This window comes from Canis lupus, chromosome 32 (assembly GCF_048164855.1).
Source record: "Canis lupus baileyi chromosome 32, mCanLup2.hap1, whole genome shotgun sequence".
Classification (NCBI taxonomy): Eukaryota; Metazoa; Chordata; class Mammalia; order Carnivora; family Canidae; genus Canis; species Canis lupus.
The window spans coordinates 24,530,210-24,547,753 of NC_132869.1; the positions used below are offsets into that span (position 1 = coordinate 24,530,210).

The 17,544-nt window shown below is 38.4% G+C and overlaps 1 protein-coding gene across 5 annotated transcripts in view; it reads right to left on the reverse strand.

Annotated features, from left to right (window-relative positions):
- Positions 1 to 17,544, reverse strand: part of NEDD4 (NEDD4 E3 ubiquitin protein ligase) — a 124,061-nt gene that overhangs the window by 5,099 nt on the left and 101,418 nt on the right. For 4 of the 5 annotated variants that reach the window (XM_072808677.1, XM_072808679.1, XM_072808678.1 and 1 more), the window contains 14 exons: positions 15,771 to 15,971; positions 13,800 to 13,880; positions 13,525 to 13,579; positions 13,370 to 13,428; positions 12,261 to 12,326; positions 8,111 to 8,340; positions 6,622 to 6,743; positions 6,459 to 6,529; positions 5,277 to 5,372; positions 4,873 to 4,946; positions 4,538 to 4,598; positions 2,052 to 2,111; positions 1,862 to 1,969; positions 1,158 to 1,254 (listed from right to left, as the gene is read on the reverse strand). In XM_072808677.1, coding sequence (XP_072664778.1) covers positions 1,158 to 1,254; positions 1,862 to 1,969; positions 2,052 to 2,111; positions 4,538 to 4,598; positions 4,873 to 4,946; positions 5,277 to 5,372; positions 6,459 to 6,529; positions 6,622 to 6,743; positions 8,111 to 8,340; positions 12,261 to 12,326; positions 13,370 to 13,428; positions 13,525 to 13,579; positions 13,800 to 13,880; positions 15,771 to 15,971 — 1,381 coding nt within the window. The remainder of the gene's footprint in view (positions 1 to 1,157; positions 1,255 to 1,861; positions 1,970 to 2,051; positions 2,112 to 4,537; positions 4,599 to 4,872; positions 4,947 to 5,276; positions 5,373 to 6,458; positions 6,530 to 6,621; positions 6,744 to 8,110; positions 8,341 to 12,260; positions 12,327 to 13,369; positions 13,429 to 13,524; positions 13,580 to 13,799; positions 13,881 to 15,770; positions 15,972 to 17,544) is intronic. The other variant, XM_072808676.1, reaches the window with a different exon arrangement.

Consider the following 17,544-nt stretch of genomic DNA (forward strand, 5'->3'; position numbering starts at 1 on the left):
ATACACATGGAGCTTAAGGAGATCAGGTTTGGGATCCCTGGGTGGCGCAGCGGTTTGGCGCCTGCCTTTGGCCCAGGGCGCGATCCTGGAGACCTGGGATCGAGTCCCACGTCGGGCTCCCGGTGCATGGAGCCTGCTTCTCCCTCTGCCTGTGTCTCTGCCTCTCTCTCTCTGTGTGTGACTATCATAAATAAATAAAAAATTAAAAAAAAAAAAAAGGAGATCAGGTTTGCCAAGGAGATGGACGGGGCTGGTGATCCCGTCAGACAGCAGCAGCTTTCTCTTTGCATGAAAAATTCAGCTCAGCAACTACTGAGGCTGCAGTTCTGACTTGTAGTTTCCAGAACAATTCTAAACTTCGCTGTTGCTCTGAGCAGGGCTCCAACCTGAGCTACACCTTCCCTGAAAGATGTATTCCTCTTAGTATCTTTAAAAGCAAGTAAATGTCATTCCAATAAATAGCTGATTTGAGAAAAGTTGAGCCATATCAGAAACAGCAGGTTTGTTTGTTTCTTTCAAAACACACCTCTAAATATATCCACTAGAAAACAGTTTGATAGGATATGCAGAATTTCACTTTATAGAAAGCTCCATTAATAGTAACTATTCTGAATATTGAAAGATATGTAGTCTTGTCCCTAGTCCTGCACATACACAAACATCATACACACACACCACACGCATGCGCGCACGCGCGCGCGCACACACATATACATCTTCCATGATCAAATAAGTTTTGAAACCCCTTTTTTTCATAGTAAAGGTTCTGAATGTATTTTCCTCAAATGTATTCTACTATGGAACTCTGTTTCCTGCTGAATACTTACTAACATTCTGTGGGACGTTACATGTTGCCCTAAACCATCACCCCACAGACAATGCTCTTTCTGTGATGGAATATGTAGCAGGAATCAAATTTAAAATTCAAGAATGGAAAGTAACTCGAGGCATTTCATGTTTTATCCTTTGGTATCTGATTAGAAGGTGTACATATATTCTGGCCTACTTCAGTGTATCTCAGTAAATCATTTAAAACCCTTAATTCTTTTTTATTAAGCCCAGTGTTTGTATAAATGAAAGAAGCTTGACAACTAATCAGCAATAAAAAAGACAAGTGGCATCACTCCATTTTTTAATGATCTGCAGCAAATTCTTACCATAGAGTTCAGCAAATCCATTCATAGGCACTCGAGATGTACCAGTGACAAACTGAAGTAATCTTATTCTTTTTTCTGAATCCATCATTAGAACAGCCTGAATAAGAGAAAAACAGCATTTAGGTACATCCCTAGGAAAAAAAGTAACAGAACTATCTTAAAAAATATGTTATCAGAATTTAATTATGGTATTAATGATCCATTATTAAATTTACATATATCTGTTAGTTACATTTGTGTTTCTGGGTGGCTTACAGAATTCCTAAAAACACAGAGTAACTCTGTGGGATGAGATCACAGCCTAATAAAGTGACAAAAATATCTTTTTGGATGTGACTCGTGGCTTTTTAAAAATGATATTTACTGATATTATTGAGTAACACACACAATTCTCAATTAGATGGAAAATAACATTTAAAGCAGCCATGCAGGAGGCCCAGAGAATGCACTGCAGGTGATTACAAGTTCTCTTGGACAGTTCTACTGCTGGTAAGGAACCAAGAGCCCACCACGGCTGTTCCCATGACTTCCTACATTCTGAACACTGACTTATCTATAAATATGCATGGAGGTTGCAGCCATATCCGGAAGGTAGATGTATACAGTACATTACATTGTGTCTTATCTCTATGTGATCCATTAGTATAGTTAATATGACTGAATCTATTGAAAAGTAATTTACAGAAACAGAAGCTTTCAATTACCTTCCAGAACCACTGTATGACTTGATGATTCACACTGTAGCCATTCTTATATTTTGTGTGTTCTCTCCAGTCATTCACATCGACATCTCCCAATCCACACATAAGAAGCTACGTGATAAGAAATGTCAAACTACAGACAAGATAAATAATGGACACAAAAATCCTGTTTGAAAATAAGAGTATTTCTTACCTCTAGTTCATTTTCATCGAAAATTTTGATGAGATCCTGTGGTATTAGTTCAAAAAATCCCTAGGAGAAGGAATGTATTTTAAAAATTGGTTAGCAGATTCCATTGACAGCCCTCTACTTTAGCTCCTGGGTTGTTCTGGAGAAATCCCACATGCACATAGGTTCCTACCACCACCTAGTCTTGGGTTCTTAAGTTAACTGAGATTCCAGTATTGGCAAGAAAATGTACATGTCCATAATCTCTTCTTTCTCACTGATTCCTCACAATGGCTATTTTGAAACCTCTCCACACTTCCCAAGGCACTTCCTCCTCCTCCATGTTACCCCTTCTTGACAGCAGATAACTTTTATTTGAGAGACAAAACAGAGGCGATTATGGAATTCCCTCAACCTTCTGCACTCATCTCCATGTACCAACTGCCACTGACATCATTGTGGTCTCCCTTCCCACTGTCAGAGACAGGTGCTATCTCCTCTCTATGCCTCATCTGCTTCCCGAAGGGCTCCTCTCACTAAATCTCCTTCTCTTTATTAGCTCACTACATGCATTTATACTTGTTTAAGCTTATCTACCTTAAAAATAACAAAAAAGGGGTTCTTGGCTGGCTCAGTGGTTGAGCATCTGCCTTCGGCCCAGGTTGTGATTCTGGGGTCCTGGGATCAAGTCCCATATCAGGCTCTCCACAGGGAGCCTGCTTCTCCCTCTGCCTATGTCTCTGCCTCTCTCTCTCTCTCTCTCATGAATAAATAATTTAAAAACAAAACAAAAAAAAAAAGCAAAACCATCTTTCTTCTCTTTACTGCCAAGTTATTATACCTTACTGAAGCCACCTGCCCACCTGCAGCTCTGCCTCCACCCGCTGCCATCTGCCCTCTGTGCCCCTGCTTCCCTCAGGCTGTCCTGGAAAAAGTCAGAGACAGCTCTGTGGCTAATTCTGATAAACACTTCCTAGTTCTGTATCTTTTTTTACTTCTTTGCACTAGGATATTGTTGAAAACACCTTCGTTGTTGAAACTTTGTCTGCTGTGGATGATTTCTCTTTCATCTCTGTCTGCATTTGCTAATTTCCCTTGAAGTCTCCTTTTCTACCCACTGGTTCCTTCCATATTGCTGTTCCCACATCTCTATGGTGGCCATCCACTTTCATTGTTCGTACCATTCTTCCAATTTCCCATCTCACCTAGTCCACAGCTCCAGGACACAAAGGCAGATGATCCCCAAATTCATGCTGCCCTCCCCAGACCTCTATCCTTTAAAGCATCCTGAGCTACAGCTCTCCCTCATGAATCCCACTCAGATACACACACAGCTGTCTTCCCACCACTACCACCTTAGTTCCTGCCCTTACCTTTGCTCACCTGGATCACTGGAGTACCTTCTCCCCCCACCCCTGCTGCTAGCCTTGTCCAACTCTAACTCACTACACGCCACTTCCAGAATGATCTGACTAAAATATAAATTGAATCCTGGTGTTTTATCATAGAACAGCCTTTGATACCACCTTCCTTCCCCTCACTGGATTTTCACAAAAGAGTCAAATCCCACCTTTGTTTCCAGGTTAGCAAACAGGCCCTTCATAACCCAGTTCTGGTCAGCTCTCCAGCTCAGTTTTACCTCCTGCATCATCTTATGAACTGCTGGCATTTTCTCCAACATGCACACAGTCTTATGGACAGACTTCACACAGACCACTCATTCTGCTTGGAATTGCATGTAGCGGGCCAAACGCCCTAGGCCTTCCCTGTCCCTCCCTGCACCTCTCCTGCCCTGGTTTCCACCTCTCCACTGTGCTTACCAAGCACAGGCTTGCCTCTGTCCACCTCTTCAGATTCTCTGCCCCCTATAACAGGACCTATGTCTTTATGCCTTGTGCAGTACCAGATACAGAGTGAGTGCTGAATACTGGATAAATAAAAAAGTACGTGATAAATATCTAACAGAAGGTTTTAAGTTGGTTTAAGACACAAGAGTGCACTGGCAACAGCCTAAATGTTCACTAACTGGGGAAGTTTAAAACCTTATGGATTTATGAGTAAACTGCAGCCACAAGGAAAAATAGTTGCGCATCTTGACACATAAAGATTTCCAATAAATATTTGATAAGACAAGAAAGCAAGTCACAAACTAACATGTATAGTGTGATCCCATGTGGGAAAATAAATGGCCTATTCCACTCTCCCTATAGCACCCTTGATCCTTGGGCATCTAATGTAACTTAAGATGGAGGAGGAAGAGGAGACATGACTGGGAAAAGATGAGGATCCATGACCAGTGTGAAGGAGGATTGTCAATGTCAACTGAATGGGCTTCTTGAATGAGTTTTAACAGTGAACACCTATTCATTTAAAATTTTTTACTATAAAAATTAAAAGTTGTTTTTAAAAAGCAAGTCATCCATTAATTATCACATGTGATGACTCCAATACTTGAAACTCAAGAATTATACTTTGAAATTACAGAAGAACAAACAAAAGTAAATGAATACCTCTTTAAAAGCAGCCATTTGCTTCTGGATTCGGTTTACAAATCGCCACTGTATTACAAGACTAAAAAGAAACAAAATATTTCATCTTTTTCATATGAATGAAGAAAAACATTTAAGGTATATTTACTCCAGTTGGAAACAAAAAATAAAGACTAGGTAAGCCCAAAAATAAATATGAATGGGTAATACAGCATTTTTACAGAAAGAGAATAAAGAACATTGAGACGCTGGCTATGAAGGAAGAAGGTACAGAGTCTTCCCAGAAAGAACTACAAAATTATTTCCAGTAAAGTATATACTAAACATAATAAAATACATACTAACAAAATACTTACTAAATATATTCCTTTTTGTTCTTATTGGTGACAACTATTTCTGATCCACCAATTTTCAATTCATGTTGATGTGTCTAAAATTAAGCATGATATCTTGATATGTTATTTTAGTGAAAAAAAATAAAATATACATATTATAGTTATACCAGAAACCCAGTATTTTAAATTAAATCCATTCATAAGCTAAGAAAACTTAAAATATTAGTTTTACTAAAATAAACATGGAATGAGTCAAATGTCAAAGAAAGCAAAAATTCTTGCTGAGACAGCTTTTGTTACTGGAAAATAAATTTTAAAATAGAGCACAGAAATGTGTCAAGGATATGTATTATTTAGCTTCTAGACTTGTTATAACATTTGTTTCACAATTTATGTACCATTTCAATTAATCAAAATTTACAAACCTGTCCAAAAAGTTCTTCATCTATGACAAACCTGAGGTCCAATTCTGTTGGATCATTTTCAAGAATCCATCTTAGTGAATTGTAATATTCACCATCCTAAATAGGGAAATTGCATATTTAAAATTTGTATAAAAAAAGACACCTGAACCTGCAAATAAAGTATGCTGAGAATCTGAATACGTGGACAAAAGATGAAAAGTAGTAGCACATCTTTTCTTATATTCCAACAAGTATTATAAACAGAGTGGGATGACTAGTAAGTGAGAGTAAAAGATGCATAAATCAGTGGAGTGGTGGTTGCCTGACAGTTTGGAAATCTATCTCTATGGAGGTAAAGATTTGATTATCCAGTTGAAGGGTCAACTAAAGTAGTTTCCAGATGAATACTAACCCCCATGGATACCCAGGAGCACCTAGCACCTTTCTCATATGGCCTCTTGAGACTTGAATGTTTAGGTAGCTATGAGCAGGTTGTTATTTATATCTGGTCCAAGTTAAAGAAAAATCTCAAATGAAATACAGAACCTTAATTAACCAACTCAAATAACTATGAAATTTTATGATTCATAAAGAATTATACCATCCACATTAATAATGTCACAAGAAAGGAATAAAAAATGTACTTGGTCCCCAGGAAGAGATCTTAGAATCCATGTGTACACATAGTCTATAAGGCTATTCAGCTCAGGCAGCAGGGCTACAGTCAGGGGTTTAGTCCTTGGGTTTCCACTTCTTTAGAGTAGCCTAACCACAAGCCCTTGCCTCTGGACTGTCATTTTGCAAACATATGCCATTCATCATAAAAGATCATAATTCAAACATTGATAGTATACTGAAGTAATTAGGGAGAAATTTACTGATATCTATAGCATTCTGCATCAAAAAAGAAGATGGATTGATGGACACACGGGTGGACTGATGGATAGGTAGGTAATAAAGTAAGTATAGAAAAAAAAAACAGTATGGAATCTTGGTGGTGGATACACATATTGGTCCATTGTAAAATTTTAAAAATATTATTAGGCATTAGAAAATTTTTGTATTAGAATGTTGGGAAAAATGTTCATTTGTATTTGGGAACATTATAATCTATTAATTTCTTCATCATCAAATTTTAACTTTAAAATATCCGATTGCTTGCTAAATCATACTTTCTCTACATGATAAGGAAAAAAGACCTACCACCGATTCCATATCATGAAGTGTTATTGGTTTGTGTAGCATCATCTTGTAAAATGGGCGGATGAAGAAACCTTTCAAAAAAATCAAATATATTGAAAATGATTAACAAATGAAACAAATGAGATAATTATACTTAAAAAAAAGTTTTATGTTTAATACTAACCATCCAACAGTTTGCCATGATAAACTGCCATTCCAGCTACTCGGCCAATAAACTTGAAGTAAGAGAGGTGATCCTCGTTACACAATCCAGAGTTTGGATTTATCTGTAGGGTGTAATTATCCCTGTAAAGACAACCACATTTAAATGCTTCTCTCTATACTTCTATATAAAAATTTTATTTTATTTTTAAAAAGACTTTATTTATTTATTCGACAGAGAGCACGCATGCACATGCAGGGAGAGTGACAGAGGGAGCTGCAGAGGGAGAGGGAGAAGCAGGTTCCCCACTGAGTAGGGAGCTTGATGTGGGGCTCAATCCAAGGACTGGGGGATCATGACCTGAGCCAAAGGCAGATGCTTAACCAACTGAGCCACCCAGGTTACCCTCAAATAAAAATTTTAATATGACAAAACTATAAATTAGCTCCCTCTTTGGAAGTTGTTTACCTCTATTAGAACCATGTTAGACCCCTGGACTTAATGTTTTTAAAAATAGTCACTTCTGGGACTCCTGGGTGGTTCAGTGGTTGAGCATCTGCCTTCAGCTCAGGGAATGATCCTAGGGCCCTGGGATCCAGTCCCGCATCAGGTTCCCTACGGGGAGCCTGCTTCTCCCACTGCCTATGTCTCTTCTTCCCTCTCTGTGTCTCTCATGAATAGATAAAATAAAATCTTTTTTTTTTTAAAAGCCATTTCTGTCAAAAGGTGGAAAACAACTCAAATGTTCAATAACCGATGATGAATATGCAAAATGTGGTGCTCCTTTACACAATGGGGTGTTACTCAGCTTCATACAGGAAGAAAATCCTGACATATGCAATGCCATGGATGAACCTTGAGGGCATAGCTAATGAAATAAGTCAGTCACAAAAGGAAAATCCTTGGGAACCCTGGGTGGCGCAGCGGTTTAGCGCCTGCCTTTGGCCCAGGGCACGATCCTGGAGACCCGGGATCGAATCCCATGTCGGGCTCCCGGTGCATGGAGCCTGCTTCTCCCTCTGCCTATGTCTCTGCCTCTCTCTCTTTCTCTGTGTGACTATCACAAATAAATTTTTAAAAAATTTAAAAAAAAAAAGGAAAATCCTGTACAATTCTACTTCTATGCAGAAGTACCTAAAGCAGTTAAATTCACCAAGATAGAAGGCAGAATGATGACTGCCCGGGAATAATGGAGTTAGTGTTTCATGGGTACAGTTTCAGTTTGGGATAATAAAAATGTTTTGGAGATGGATGTTTGGGAGATGGACGGTGCTGGCAATTGCACAACAATGTAAATGTACTTAATACCACTGAGCTGCACACTTGAAATGGCTAAAATGGTTTTATGTTATGTATATTTTGCCACAATTTTTTTAAGAGTGTTTTGACACATTAGTTACAGTTTCCCTTTTCTGGCACATTGTAAGATACAGTTTCCTTGCATCATACAACTCTTTGTTAGTTTCAAAGCAGCGACTTTTTTCTGTATAGTCATTGTGAAACTACTTACGTAGCAGAATATTCAAACAACCCATAATAAGGGTTAAACATTTCCTTTGAGATCAGGAAAAACCATTCTCTAGCGACTCCTCCGTAATCTAATCCCTTTTCACCATCGAACTCAATCCACAGTCGAGCCTTGAGGAAATCCGCTCTCTTGACACCCATAATCCTCCTGTAAGAGTCCTCAAGGACAGTTGCACGGCGAAGTTTCATTTCAAATTTGTTTGGAATGTCGTTCTGAAAACCCAGAGAAGAGAAACCTACAGTTTAAATAATCAATTCAACATGTTGGCAACTTTATTTTTCATGAAAGTTAAAAAAAACCGTTGTGCTCTTCCCTGTGCCCAGGACACTTTTTTAGGGAAAGCATGACTAGGAATATTGTCTAATATTTCTTTTATGGTACAAAAGAATTCACACATTTTCTCTAATCACATAATATTACAGACTTCTGATTCTTATACTAGAAGAAGCAGGTATCAATAGTGGCCATCATGCTCACATGAAGGCATTTCATGAACAGTCCTTCCCATGTTAAGTTCCAGTGAAGACTGTCCGATGGCCTACAGTGTAGCCAACACCTGCTCTTTGTTGCTTGTCTGTTGGTTTGGGGTTTTTCCCAACCTCCATCTTTCCTCCTTGGAGCCCATCCTGCTGTATTCCTTAATAGGTTCTAACATTTACAGACCATAACACTGTTATGGCACTGTTCCCAGCATTTTAATGGGTTAACTCATTTGCTTCTCATAAGAACATGAGGAAGAAGCGACTAATATACTTTCCATTTTATGGGGGAAGAAACTGAAGACAAAAATTAAGAGAGCCCCGAGCTCTCAAGTCTCGATTTTTTTGTACATCCTTTGCTTCTGTGACAAATGCAGGTAACTATGCTTTTAGACAGCTCTTATTGTAAATTTTATAAAAAGATGTCTGAATATTTTATTCTTGTTTTGTGTGCAATGTTCAAGTGTAAGATGGTAAGAGAAAATTTGGTCACTTCAAAAGAAGAAAAGAGGGCTACTTTTAAGAAGAAAAAATCAATTTCACTCTTAATATATTTAGGAAAAAAGGAAAGCCCTACAGAAACATAATAATATAAGCAGTTTTTATAAAAAAAATAGAAGCATAACATAGGCAATTTCCTCTGCTGCTTATGCAATTAAAAACAAAGGCAAGATCAGAGAAAACCAATTTTAGACTAGACACTAGGATCCTGGGCTGCCAAGTGATCTCCCATTTACTGGGGTCTGCTCTGGGCTAGGCCCCAGCTACATAGCTACAGTAATGGAAGTGGGAGGAAAGGGAATAAAAATGTGGTATAAGATATGATTCCTCCCTCAAGGAGTTTATAATCTAGCTTGTGTGAGAAAAAAATATAAATGTTACTAATCCTGACATTTACAAGAGTAAGAGAATTGCTAATAATAAAGATATAGGGCAGCCTGGGTGGCTCAGCGGTTTAGTGCCACCTTCAGCGCAGGGCCTGATCCTGGAGACCTGGGATGGAGTCCCAGGTCAGGCTCCCTGCATGGAGCCTGCTTCTCCCTCTGCCTGTCTCTCTCTTCTCTCTGTGTATTCTCATGAATAAATAAATAAAATATTAAAATAATAATAATAATAAAGATATAAGCAATGTTCTGTGGGGCCCAAAAGATTGAGTTGCAATTGCAAGTGAGGTGATCCAGGAGGCTTTAAAAGCAAGTCCTGACCTGGAGGAGAGGCAGGGGAAGAGCAGCAGGCTAAGGGAAGAGCATGGGGGGTGTGGAGGGGGGCTGGCTAATGTATTTAACGGTGAGAGGGTGTAGGAGGGAGGGAAGGGTTGCAGTGACAGGAGAAAGCTGAAAAGCAGTCTGGGGTCAGAGCAGAGGAAGGGTAGATGCAGCCTGGGGGGAGCTGTGGAATCAGACTGTTCTGGAGACTAATGGGGTGCTTTTAAGGAGAGGCAAGAGGCAGCTGGCCAGTTACAGACCCTGAAAGAGACCCTGTGAAAGAGGAATGGAAATGGAAGTGAAAGAGGGCAAGAGGAGCGACTTCCATGTTTGGGCTGGGGAGGGGACCAGGGCATGGATTCTGGGGTCAGGAGCCTTGTGTTCAGATCTCAGCTCCCCCTCACATGATTTTCTAAGGCTTGATTTCCTCATCTGTCAGTAATAATAGTCACCCCATGGAGCTGTTTCAGAATTTAAGGGCATAATGCATTTCATATGCATCCTCAGTATCTGGCATGTGGTGAGCTCAATACTGACTAGGCACCCTTATTCTTCACCAATGAGATGTTAAGGAGAAGGCAGAGGAAAAGGTTAAAGACAACTCAAGGTTTTGTAGCAGTAGTTTTTAAACATTTTTATTTCTGTCTTGCTGTCTGCTCTTTTGCTGTTATGTGTCTGCACATAGATTTTTTTAATCCTATCAGGGACTTTTTGATAAACTAAGGATGCAGGTTCTTAGCCTCTTCCCCATGCTCTTGAGTCTCTCCTTCTGGAACGAGTCCATGTTTCTTATACTTTCTTTCATGTTTTTATCTCTTTATATACCTTTGCTGCATTCTGGGTAACCTTCTCTTAATCACCCATAAATGTCATTTTGGTCAAGAACATGGACTCTGGGGGCAAATGGGTGGCTCAGTGGTTGAGCGTCTGCCTTTGGCTCAGGTCATGATCCTGGGGTCCTGGGATTGAGTCCTATATCGGGCTCCCAACAGGGAGCCTGCGTCTCCCTCTCCTATGTCTCTGTCTCTTTCTCTGTGTCTCTCATGAATAAATAAATGAAAATCTTTAACAAAAATAAAAAAAGAACATAGACTCTGGAGCTAGACCACTTGTCTGGCTTTGCCACTAATAACCATGGGACTTGATCACATCACCTAATCTCTCTGTGCATTATCCTCACATATAAAATATGGTAAAAACAGTTACTTCCTTATACAGCTGGTATAGAGATTACATGAATACATGTAACTTGCTAAGAACAATGTCTGGTTTGCAGTGAGAGCTCCATAAATACTACTACTTTCACTGCAGTTTTTCTGTGCTGTGACCTGTTTAGGAGAGGCTTTGTTTCATATCTCTTGCTGCCTGGAAGACATTCACAACTGGATATTATAATATGTTTTTGAGTGTTCAGAATGGCAAATGGAGAAACTTGTGCTTCTTTTCCACCAATAATATTTTCATTAAGGGTGAAGATATTTACCAGGCCAATAGATCAACAAAGTCTTAAAATCCCAAAGAACTTTAAGAAGTAGAAAGCCAATTTCCAGAACAATTTTAACAAAAAGCTATAACTGAGGATGAGTTTAAAAAGTTGCTTATAGTTTAGGCTTTCACTAAGGCACAAAATATTTGCACTAAAAATCTATTTCATTTTTTGTTAAATTTTGGATGAAGAAAATTCTGTGGTAGCAGACCCACCATCTTGAATCTTTGGAAAAGCAGGCTTCCGGCTTAGGGATGCAAGAAAATGTAACCCAATATAGCCACCTAATGGTAGTATTCCTAAACTGCAGGGAAAGGGGAAAAGTATGAGCAAATTAGAAAGGCATTACAGAATGATCATCATCAACAGAAATGAAATAGATGGGCAGATGATGAGTTTAAGTTTCAAATATTAGATTTGTGGTGATGGAAAAAAATATTGTACACACATCTGATGAAGCAGAAGGATACAAGCAACAAGAACACTGGTACAATCACAGTTGTATTTTCAAATTATGCAGAGATATGTCATATTTGAAAGCTGTAAAGTATGAATAACTATCTCTAGAAAACAACAGTCCAAGCAGAAAAGGAATCTAGAGTCCTCCTACACAATCAGGCATGAGGCTGGGGCATAATCTCCAGAGCTTGTTCAGATTCAACCAAGCCCAAGCTCCACAAACCCCACTAGGAAACCAAGTGAGAGCTCTTTAAAAGCAAACTTTAATACTATTGTTTTATATTACAAGATATCTTTCAAAATAAGGAAAAATACAACATAACTGTGGTTTTTGATGATATATAACACCGAGCAAGTAAAAAAATAGCCACTTTTCCCTATAAGAAACGATTCAAAGTTGTTAAAATATAGAATAAATTCTCTATTACTTCTAAAAATGCATTTTCCACACTTTAAGTCTATATAACAATCATTCCTAAGAACTCAACGTAAATATAACTAACCTGCTTCTTCAACTTTCGTCGGAAGAACTCATACTTTCTTTTGTAATCCCTGGAGTAGGGCACTGCCTTGAGTTGAAAATTTTAGAAAAATAAAGAAAGTTTAGGTTGTTTTTATTCTGGAGCAATTTTAAAAGTTCCCCTCTGAGTGTTTTATGAACATAAGTTAAAGGCATTAAAAGAGAATATTTGGAAAGAAGAGTTTAATTTGAAGGAAAACAAATACAAAACTTAAAAAATTTTAATTTCTCTGTTTAAGATTAAATGGTATTCAGCAATTCCCATAACTGTAATTTTCATCATGCAATATTCTTGAAATGCAAAAAGCCAGAAACAGGAAATTTCTTCCAAGTAGTGAAATATTAGAAATGAAAATTTCCATTTCTAAACAGACTTTCAAAGTGATTTCTCCATTAAGGGAGCAATTTGAAAAATGTACTTTTTTCCTTGAACTCTGAGGAATTGCCTTTTTTACCCATTATTTTAAAAGACCAAACATGAAGACTGAAGAGTCATTTCAAAGAACTGGATCTTTAATTTTACTTGTTTTTGTGAATTAGAAAACAGTTAAATTCTCAAAAACAAAATATGGAACAAGTAGCTATCTAAAGAAGAAAATTATTTTTCCTACCATTAACCTGACTCAAGAGCAGTATAAACATCATACACTATAACAGTTATGCTTAAAGATGAGTATTTTATATGCCAGCATTTATAGTTATCTCTACCAAAAAGTTCAAGACAGGCCCCTGGAGTCCATTGGGTGCTTATCTACTTTTTCATCTGGTACATTCTTGGATCCTCTCTGATCTGCTGATTGCCAACATTCTTTTTCAGGCAATGGCAAGTACCAGCCTGAGCCCAGCAGCCCACTGCCTTAGCATTTGCCTATCTGGCTCACTAGTCTCCCAAGGCTATTGCAAGGGTAAGGACAATGAGTTTATATGCTCTTTTCAAATAATTGAGGCCTGGAGTGGGTGGGGTGAGGAGAGAACAGAATTGCAGATGTGCCTTCCTCTCAGGGTCTGTAGGATAATGCCCTTGACTATTCACCCTTGAAAAGACAGGTGAGAGGACAATGCCACCAATCACACGGACACAAAGAGACTTACTGGTCCAGTTATTGCTACATTTTGCAACCGAGGATCTTCCCATTGTGTTCTTTTTATATCTGAAGAGGGAGAGAAAAAAAAGGTGTTCTTTATTTTCCTGCACAATATTCAGTATTTCAAAAAAATAATATAATGAAAAATCACATTGCACATACTGTGATTTATGTAGAAGATTCTTCCATCTGTATGAGTTCTTTCTTCCCATCCTGGCTATAATGAAGAATGTATTTCAATTATTTTAGGAGAGAGTTTTATATGTATGGGTAGAAAAACGGCGCTGGTTATATGGTTAATTTGCATATTTCATGCTTAATAGAAAGCAATACTCTTTAATAATAACATTACTTATAGTTGTTGAAGAACTACTTATTCCAAAATACAAAATGTTTGAGGTAGCCAAATTAGATTGCTAGCAATTCTATAAACTTACAGGTAAAGGCCCCAGATCATTGGAAGAATCCAGTGACATCTTTCCTCTCAGATGAGCTGGAATTTTCAGTCTTGGATCTTCCTTTTATGGTAAATAAAGAAAACAACACACACACACAAATCTTAAAATCAAGAAAGTCAATCTCTTACCATGTTTTCTAACATAATTGATATTTAAAATACTCTCTTTTAAAGTCTACTTTTGGAGCACCGGGGTGGCTCAATGGTTGAGCATCCACCTTTGGCTAAGGTCATGACCATGATCCCGAGTCTGGGGATTGAGTCCCACATCAGGCTCCCTGCAGGGAGCCTGTTTCTCCCTCTGTCTATGTCTCTGCCTCTCTCTGTGTATGTCTCTCATGAATGAATAAATAAAATCTTAAAAAATAAATAAAAAATAAAAGTCTATTTTTATTTCATTTGTTTTACCTGTGAAATAATAGTTTCTCTGTCTAAAACCCATCATTCCCAGGCTACAATATTCAGTTCTCAGGTCTCAGAGTAGGATCAGTTTTAACTCATCATCTGTTTCACAGAAACCATTCAGAGAATTATGCCTCACTCGTTAGGGACTGGGTCACTATATAGGGCTCTTCTCTAAATAAAAACTGCTTGAATGAACAGGACATTAAACTAGACCAATGTAATTTTTGAGGCCTTGAATATACTTCTTGGCACTTAATGTGTTGATCTATTAACATTTTTTAAAGTTAGGGAGGTAAGCTTGAAAAGTTTATTAAGGTCAATTCATAATTAGGGTCAATTCAAATTGTTGAAAAAAAAACAAAATTCAATTTGTTTGGATTCACATATATATATATATTATTGTTCCAATATATTTTTTTAAGATTTATTTATTCATTCATGATAGACATAGAGAGAGAGAGGCAGAGACACAGGCAGAGGGAGAAGCAGGCTCCATGCACCGGGAGCCCGACGTGGGATTCGATCCCGGGACTCCAGGATCACGCCCTGGGCCAAAGGCAGGCGCCAAACCGCTGAGCCACCCAGGGATCCCCTGTTTCAATATTATTTTATTAAATAATTTATTAAACTATTTTAGTTTTATTAAGGTACTTTGGTTTTGTTTTTTTAAGATTTCATTTATTTATTCATGAGAGACACAGAGAGAGGCAGAGACACAGGTAGAGGGAGAAGCAGGGTTGCTGAGGGGAGCCCAGTGCGGGACTTGATCCCAAGACCCCAGGATCATGACCTGAGCCAAAGGCAGATGCTCAGCCACTGAGCTACCCAGGCACCCACAACTTTGATCATTTATTTATTTATTTGTGACTTTGGTCTTTTATTATTTTTATTTTTTTTAAAGATTTTATTTATTTATTCATAGAGACACAGAGAGAGAAGGAGAGAGAGAGACAGGCAGAGGGAGAAGCAGGCTCCACGCAGGGAGCCTGACATGGGACTTGATCCCGGGTCTCCAGGATCACACCCCTGGCTGCAGGCGGCGCCAAACCACTGCGCCACTGGGGCTGCCCTGACTTTGGTCTTTTAAATGAATTAATCAAAATCTAGTCGTCTGCTGTTGATTTTTAGTAATTTTTCTATTAGTGGTGAACGAACTGCTCAACAACTTTAAGATTTATCTTAAAATAAAAATTGTATTTAACTAGCCTCCCCAAAGTTGTTGGGTATTAAATAGGACATACATATATCTCTTTATATCCATCTTTATACATATAAGGGTAAAGGATTATTACAAATCTCTTCCTAAGTATTTATGTCTATGAGTTAAAAATAGGAGGTAAATGTATTTCAACAATCCCCAAAAATATTAAAAATAGGCATAAATATTTCATGAGTAGAAACAGTACTGTTAAGAATTCAGCATCTCTTTAAAAAATATGAGAAAATGCAGGTTATATTAATGTACATCTAAAGGTTACAGGGAACTATCCATATGTAAGAGTTAAGACTGTTGCTCGAAATTCAAACTGGACAGTATTAAAGTTACCCAGGTAGTGGTTTTGGTGTTGTGGTCAATAAAGAAAGGCCTCCCATTTGGCGCATGCCGGACTTCCCAGCCTTTAGGGAGGAATCCTTGCTCCATTTCAGCCGCCTGGGTCCCCTGCTGCGCTGACTCACTCAAGGGGACCTGTGGTTGAGGACATGCCGCACTCTGGCTTGGCTGCAGCTGACTGGTCTCCACCGTGGCCTAGCACATTAATTAAGTCATGTTGTCACGTTTTATAGAGAACACACAAACAGCTGTGGTTAAAAGGTAACCTACAAACAGAATACATACTTAGAAATAAACCTAAATAGACCTAAACATTGCAGACTCATTTTGTTAAACTTTGATTTTAAAATAACTTCTAATTTCTCAGCTAATTCTCTAGCGGTACGATGATGCTGGCTAACATCCAAGTCTGCAAGTAGATGCACAGGACTGAGGAAGCTAGGTCCGAGGGATCCCGCCCAATGGCAAGGGGAGCTGCACAGCACCCCTCAAAGGAGGCTCTCTCTGCTTGGTCCCAAAGATGCAGAGTGTGGAATTCCCCGTATGTAGAAGTGGTTTCATATGCTGGGCAAACAAAATGCATGGCTAATATATGCTGCAGAAATGGATCATTGAAATGAAATTTATTTGTTTGAGGAAATATTAGGCAGTACTTAAAAACCCTGGATTGATATATAAAACAGTATGGATAGGATTTTAAAACAATGTTGAACAAAAAAAGATTTAGAATTATATGATAATGAAATTTCAAAATCTGAAACACAGGAACATAAACACTACTTTGCATCATTTTGGCTCTCTACGTAAGTGTGTATAACAGAGCCTGGAAGAACTGTGCAAGGCCATGGCAAGAAGAGGAAGTCTGCAGTCCAGAAGAGGGCCCTCACCAGGACCCAAAATGCTGCACTCTGACTTCGGCCTTCCAGCCTCCAGAACTGTGATAAGTAAGTTTCTACTGTTTAAGTGAAAAAAAAAAAAAAAAAGACTGGCAAGAACACCCAACAGATAATGTGATAATGCTTCTCTCTGGGTAGTGGGACAAAATGCTGGACTAAAAGGAATTTAGTTTTATCTGTACTATTTTTTTTTTATATATTTTTAAAAGATTTTATTTATTTGAGACAGAGAACAAGCATGAATGGGGGGAGGGGCCAAGGGAGAAGCAGACTCCCCCTCAGTGGGGAGCCTAAGGGGGGGGTGGGTAGAGTGGGGGCGCCTTGACCTCGAAACCCCAAGATCATGACCTGAGCCAAAGTTAGACACTTAACTGACTGAGCCACCCAGGCGCTCCTGTAAGATTCTATTTTTAAAAATAAAATGTCTAGAAACAAATATGGTAATTTGTTAATGGTGGTAAATTCTGGGTGTTAAGAAAATGGGTATGTGCTCTATTGTTCTCTATACTTTCCAGTGTTAAAAAATGTCCCAGTAAGAGAAAGGGTGATAAGATAAAACAAACGTTTTCCTCAACACTTAACAGGGAAATATCACAAAACGCACTCACTGTTGCCAAGGACAAAGTACTATCACGACAAACTTCTTTATTTTTTTTTTATTTTTTTTTTATTTTTTATTTTTTATTTTTTATTTTTATTTTTTTTTTTTTTTTATTGGTGTTCAATTTACTAACATACAGAATAATACCCAGTGCCCGTCACCCATTCACTCCCACCCCCCGCCCTCCTCCCCTTCTACCACCCCTAGTTCGTTTCCCAGAGTTAGCAGTCTTTACGTTCTGTCTCCCTTTCTGATATTTCCCACACATTTC